Source organism: Echinops telfairi, unplaced genomic scaffold (genome assembly GCF_000313985.2).
Source record: "Echinops telfairi isolate 266 unplaced genomic scaffold, ASM31398v2 ScPeMD7_31;HRSCAF=116, whole genome shotgun sequence".
In the NCBI taxonomy this organism is placed as follows: domain Eukaryota; kingdom Metazoa; phylum Chordata; class Mammalia; order Afrosoricida; family Tenrecidae; genus Echinops; species Echinops telfairi.
The window spans coordinates 27,761,610-27,768,339 of record NW_022103928.1 but is presented as its reverse complement, the minus strand read 5'-3'; the positions used below and the strand labels follow the sequence as shown (position 1 = coordinate 27,768,339).

The following is a 6,730-nucleotide window of genomic DNA, read 5'->3' as shown; positions in this document are numbered from 1 at the left end:
GGGTCAGTGAGCCAGCCATATGGTCCTGCTCTCTATGCATTGGCTGCTCTGAGCAGGGATAGCATCCTCAAGGCTTGGTGGGCCAAGATGTGCTCCACTCTTTCTTCCTCCCCCTTCATTTGCTCCCGTGTGCTCTGATCAGACATGTCCCTCTCCCTGAGCTCTAGCTTCAGTGCTGTCCTCTGAAGTGAATTCTTCTCTGGGGAGGGGGTGGCTGTCTATGTAGTTGGGATTGGGGCTGATCCCTCAGACTGAAGGAGGTATTATAATTGGAGAATTACAGTCATCCCTTGGAAGGGAAGGATAAACAACACAAAAAATACAAGTCATTTATTTGATTTTATAAGAACCTTGGGGAATCCTGGTGACAGAGTGGGTTACATGTTGGGCTGCTAACCACAAGGTTAGCTGTTCAAAACCACCAGTCACTATGAGGGAGAAAGGTGAGGCTTTTTGCTTCTATAAAGATGTACAGTCACAGGAACCTATGGACAGTTCAACCCTGTCCTATAGGATTGCTCTACCTCAATGGCAATGAGTTTGTGGGATTTTTTCATATGAGCCTTGAGTCTTTCAGGGCATAAAAAGACAAGACTAATAGGAACTTGTAGATATCTGATATGCACACTCACCAAGACCTTTGTCCATCTAGACATAACCAACCCAACTCACAGTCCCTACCGTAACCCCCTACCTCCCATGCTTCTACCCCAAGGGCTGGAGAGAATAAACATTCACTCATTGTCATTGAGTTAGTTTCAACTCATAGTGACCCTTTAGAACAGAGTAGAACTGCCTCTGGGGGTTTCCAAAGCTGTAAAACTTTACAGAAGCAGAAAGCCTCATCTTTCTCCTACAGAGCAGCTCTTGAGTTTGAACTGCTGATCTTGTAGTTAATCCACTGGCCTAATTCACGGACCACTGCCCCCCCAGAGCAACTTTCTTAGGGTTAGGGAAGCACATAAAAGGAGATGTCTTGAATCAATTATTCCTGGTCTCCTTCCTTGTCCTTCTTGTTTGGCTCTTGCTGAACTCGCACCCTCAATATACTTATACCCATATCTTAGCACAGATACCGCTCTTCATTTAGACGCTTCCTCAGATGTCACCCCTTAAAGAGATCTTTCCTTCTGAAGTTGTCCCCTTGCTTCTCCCCAGACCCCCAGACACTCACTGTTGATTTATTCTGCTTCATTTTCCCTATGGTACTTATCACTGACTGACACTTCATCATGTCATGAGCCGTGTTCTGTTTCCCCGACTGAAAGTTTAGTTCCATGAAGGTAGGACCTTTGTCTACCACCAAGAACAGTACTTAACACCGAGTAAGTAACATTCAGTAAAGATTTGTTTAAATTATTGAATTTTTTTATTGCCTAATATCATTAAAAAACAGAAACAACCAACATTGGTTTACAGATTGAGTTCTTGGCTTTTTAAGGTAAACCTGTCACCAATTATTTAGTACAAATCTTCATTTTATAAAGTAAAAGGCATTTTAATTCTAAAAATAGCAAAGATATTCTTGTAAAACTAACTTCCATTGAATGATGCTAACTCATACATAGCTACCCTATAGGACAGATTATAACTGCTCCTTTGAGTTTCTAAGAGTAACAGTTTACAGGAGTAGAAAGCCCCATCTTTCTCCCTCAAAGCAGCTGATGGTTTCCAACTATTGACCTTTCCAATCACAGCCCAGTGCGTAACCACTGTGTCAGCAGGACTCCTTGAATAAAATAGCGTTTTTAAATTTCTGAAAAACTCGCTATTGTGTTTTATTTTTCTCATTTTCACCATGGACTGGTGTTTGGCAACCACCACTTTTGAGCATCACCTGCTCACGCTCAGGGCACACTGTGCTCCCAGAGAACAACCTCCATGTTGTGTTTTGTAGATTGTGACAGACCAGCAGACAGGACAGAAGATCCAGATAGTCACTGCAGTGGACACCTCTGGATCCCCCAAACAGCAGTTCATCCTAACCAGCCCAGATGGAGCTGGAACTGGGAAGGTGATCCTGGCTTCTCCAGAGACATCCAATGCCAAGCAGCTCATATTCACCACTTCTGACAACCTCGTCCCTGGAAGGATCCAGGTAAGATTGCTAGGCATTTATTTCAGCACTGCTGCTACTGACTTGTTCCCTACTCTTAACCTCTGCCTTAGGGGACCAAGTCCCAAGGCAATGACAAATTGCTGAATTGGCCATAGTTTCAAAAAAAGAAGAAGAAGAAGAAAGGAAAAAACCCGCAAAGGAGGGCAGCCAGGTTCCATGATTGAGATGGAGGTGAACCAGGAAAAATCAGTAGCCTACAGGAGGTTGGCTATGAGTAAGCTGACACTAAAGCCACTGGTGGCCACATGGTGGCAGCCTGTGGCTCACCATCTAGGACTAACCACAGCACTCACATTCCTGACTCTTCCCTCTTCCTTTTCCAGATGGTCAAGACAGGACCCTAGTCTTTTGTTGCTCCTATGAGCACTGACTCTGACTCCCCCAAATCTTACCTCTCTTGACCCTGGTCCATCCTCCCTAATCCATCAGGAATGAGTGGAGCCAGGTACAGGGTATAGGAAGGAAAAGTAAGGAGTGTTGGCCCAGAGGTCGGAGGGAATTGGGGTTGTTGGGAATGTCTAACATAGAGAATCAAGACTGAGGCCAGTGTCTCAGGTTGAGTCAGCCTCAAGATGCTTTCTCTGAGGCATTGGAGAAACGGGAAGAAAGGACTTTTTTTTTTCTTCTAATAGAACTGGGTTCAGAACACCATTAAGTTCAGATTTCATAACTGCTTTTGAGACACTTTATATTGTAGTTAGTAAGAACTGTCTCCTTCCTTCCTTAGAGTACATTCTAATCATCTGAAATCAAAATTCCTCCCTTCAGATTTAGTGGGGCACTCATTTGTGAAAGGATGGCTGCATGTTGCCTGTTTCATAAGAGGTGATTCTGCATAATGATTTCTGTATATATTCCCACCATACATAAAGTCAATTTAAGGCTTATTATTGGCCCAAACTGAGGACACTTAGTGACAGTTACCCCGCCCCACACACACCTTCCCCAATTTTCATATTGATATTAGCTGCTGTTTTCTCTCCGATGAGTAGCACACTTTGTCATCTAAAAAGCTGGTGCAAGAGAAAAGGACAGCAGATTTCAGAGGCTACCTATTCCAGTCCTGTCACGTCCAACTGGCTCAGTGAGAAACCAGTTATTTATTTAGTAGAATTGGACTGTTTCTCTGCCAGATTCACTTCTTTGCATACCTTCCAATTGCTTCATGAAAACAAAGAGGCTGCCAGGCACCATAAGCATCCCCATGTTGGACTATCCGTGTATGGCTTCCCTTATATCCCCAGACCTGCGTGGCTGACGTCACCAGATGATAGATGATTATGGAGACCCCGCCTGACCCTAGAAAGTCACTTGTGGAAAGAATGCAGTCAGTGAGCAGCAGGGGCATTTTGGGTAACATACTAGGTTGTGGTTGGAATTTTCCCAATTGTCCTGCTTTACAATCCCAAGATTAGGAATTTTAGTCAGTGCCTTGCTTGTTTCCTGATTTCTTCTTAGATCGTCACAGATTCTGCCTCTGTTGAGCGTTTGCTGGGAAAGGCTGACGTCCAGCGGCCCCAGGTGGTAGAGTACTGTGTGGTCTGTGGAGACAAAGCCTCTGGTGAGTAACTCAAGCACACACGATGCAATCCATGAATGAAGCCATGAACTTATTTGGGGTTAGGGTAGTTAAAAAGAAAAACGCATTTTCTGTAGATTCCAACATGTCGACTTTACTGTTCTGGATGACTAGTAATCTAAGTAAACCAACCTGTTTTTCAGGGCTATTAAGATAAAAACGAAATGTCAAGACACTGCTGTGATTTGTAAATATCGATTGGGTTTCTAACATACAGTTGCTACTTAGTATAGTACTAAGAAAGTAAAAATTTCTCAATTCCATAGTGCTTGGCTGTTCCACAAGGTGGTTGTGTAATATCCCTCCATCTGAACTCCACCTACCTATCTCATTATAGTCCAGTGTGCTCGGTTCTATTTTATTTTGCAGTCACAAGGTATTTAGGAAGCATTGTGGTCTGACTTAAAAGAGAGAGCACCATGACTCTTAGCCAGGTACCCCTAGGCAGACATCTGCCTCTGCTCCCACCCTTTGTCCCTGGAAACCAGCCTATCCCTGCCTCTTCTCAGGAGCCCTAACCTACTTCATCTGTTTCTCCTACTGGAACACAGGGGTGCCTCTGGTATTTGTCACCGTTTTATACAGATCTTGCTAGGAATTTGTTGTACTGTCTTAACCATTTATCTCTGTGAACCCCATCTTGCTTATCAAGGAGAAAGCATTCAGCAAACTTGTTACAGAGGCTACAGAATCTGATTGGCGTTCCCATTTGTCAGTCTTCTGGACTTAAAGGAAAGACCTAGTCACAGAGATTACACTAAAGGGGAAAAAACCCCAAGCAATAAACTAGAAGGAAAAGTAAAACAATTTATACAAAATAATTTTAATAATATTTTTTAAAAACCAAAACTATATTTTTTAAATATACAGCAAACTCCAAGACTTCATTCTTTTTAAAAAAAATCATTTAAAAAAAAAATCATTTTATTGGGGGCTTATACACCTCTTATCATAATCCATACATACATCAATTGTGTATGTATTTGCACATTTGTACATTCATTCATTGCCCTCAACATTCTCAAAACATTTGCTATTCATGTAAGCTCTTGGCATCACCTCTTCATTTTCCCCCTCCTTCCCTGCTCCCCTCTCCCTCATGAACCCTTGATAATTTATATATTATTATTATTATTTTGTCATATCTTACCTGTCCGATGTCTCACTTCCCCCACTTTTCTGTTGTCTGGTCCCCAGGGAGGAGGTTATATGTAGATCCCTGTAATCGGTTCCCCCTTTCCACCCCACCCTCCCGTTATCAACACTCTCACCTCTGGTCCTGAAGGGATCATCCGCCCTGGATTCCTTGTGTTTCCAGTTCCTAACTGTACCAGTGTACATCCTCTGGTCCAGTCAGATTTGTAAGGTAGAATTGGGATCATGATGGGGGGGGAGGGTGCGGCGACATTTAGGAACTAGAGGAAAGTTGTATGTTTCATCATTGCTACACTGTACCCTGACTAGCTCATCTCCTCCCTGTGATCCTTCCATAAGGGGATGTCCAGTTGCCTGCAGATGGGCTTTGGGTCCCCATTCCACACTCCCCCTCATTCACAGTGATATGAATTTTTTTTCTTTGATGTCTGATACCTCATCCCTTTGACACCTTGTGATCACACAGACTAGTGTGCTTCTTCCATGTGAACTTTGTTGCTTCTGAGCTAGACGGCCACTTTGTTTACCTTCAAGCCTTTAAGACCCCAGACATTATATCTTTTGATAGGTGGGCACCATCAGCTTTCTTCACCACATTTGCTTATTCACCCGCTTTTTCTTCAACGATTGTGTCGAGAAGGTGAGCATCATAGAATGCCAGTTTAATAGAACAAAGAATTCTTGCATTGAGGGAGTACTTGAGTGGAGGCCCAATGTCCATGAGCTTCCTAAATAGTAAGCCTATAAATATATGCACATAGATCTATTTCCCTATCCTCATATATAAATATATTTACATATGGACATGCCTTTATTTAGACCTCTATAAATGCCCTTTGCCTGCTAGCTCTTTCCTCTCTTTCCTTTTACTTTCCTCTTTTCCCACTATCATGCTCAGCCATCATTTGGGTTTCAGTAATTCCTCTTGGTTACATTACCCTTGATCATGCCCTACCAGGCCTCTTACACCCTCCTCATCAACGATTTGGATCGCTTGTTGTTCACTTGTCCTTGGGTTTGTTAACACCATTTCCTTTCCTCCCCCACTTCCCCCTCTCCCCTGTACCCCCCGAAACTGTCGATCCCACTGTGTTCTCCTCCAGATTGTTCATCCAGCCTATCTTATTTAGACAGACCTGCGGAGATAATAACATGCACAAAAATAAGAGCAAAACCAAGGAACAAAAGAAAACAAAACAACAACAACAAAAAGCCAATGATTAAAAAAACAGAACAACAATAAAAAGGAGAAGGTTGTACTTAGTTAAAGGACTGTTTCTTGGCCTTTAGGAGTGTTTTTCGGTTGAGTCTGATGGGGTGCCAAGCCTTAGCCCCAAAGTCTATTTTTGGTATTCCCTGGGGACTTCGTTGCTCTGTTCCCCTTGCTGTTCTTTTGTACACCCTTCTTGTTTTGCCTTGGTGTAATGGGATCAGATCAGGCACAATTCCCACGCTGTGTCTCCAGTGTTGTCCTCTGTAAGGCTATGGGTCAGTGAGGGATGTTGTGTCGCATAGTGGGGCTGGCCATACGGTCTTCTCTGTGAATTGGCTGCTCCGAGCGGGAATATCATTCTCAAGGCTTGGTGGGCCAGGATGTGCTCCACTCTCTTCCTCCCCCTTCATTTGCTCCCATATGCTCTGATCAGACATGTCCCTCTCCCTGAACTGCAGCTTTACTGCTGTCCTCTGAAATAAATTCTTCGTGGGGAGAGGCAGGTATCCACATATTTGGGTATGGGGTCAGCCCCTAAGACCTCTCCACTGGTTCCCTGCTCCATGCCAGCATGTTGCATTCACATCTTGGAGCACCAAGTTGAAGTCTGGCCCCTCTTTCTCTGTGGAGATATAAACAATACCCTCCCCTTGGGTGGGTTAGT

The 6,730-nt window shown here is 43.6% G+C and overlaps 1 protein-coding gene across 2 annotated transcripts in view; it reads left to right on the top strand.

Annotated features, from left to right (window-relative positions):
* Positions 1-6,730, top strand: part of NR2C2 (nuclear receptor subfamily 2 group C member 2) — a 56,398-nt gene that overhangs the window by 19,706 nt on the left and 29,962 nt on the right. For both annotated transcript variants that reach the window (XM_045289851.1, XM_045289850.1), the window contains exons 2-3: positions 1,898-2,098; positions 3,578-3,680. In XM_045289851.1, coding sequence (XP_045145786.1) covers positions 1,898-2,098; positions 3,578-3,680 — 304 coding nt within the window. The remainder of the gene's footprint in view (positions 1-1,897; positions 2,099-3,577; positions 3,681-6,730) is intronic.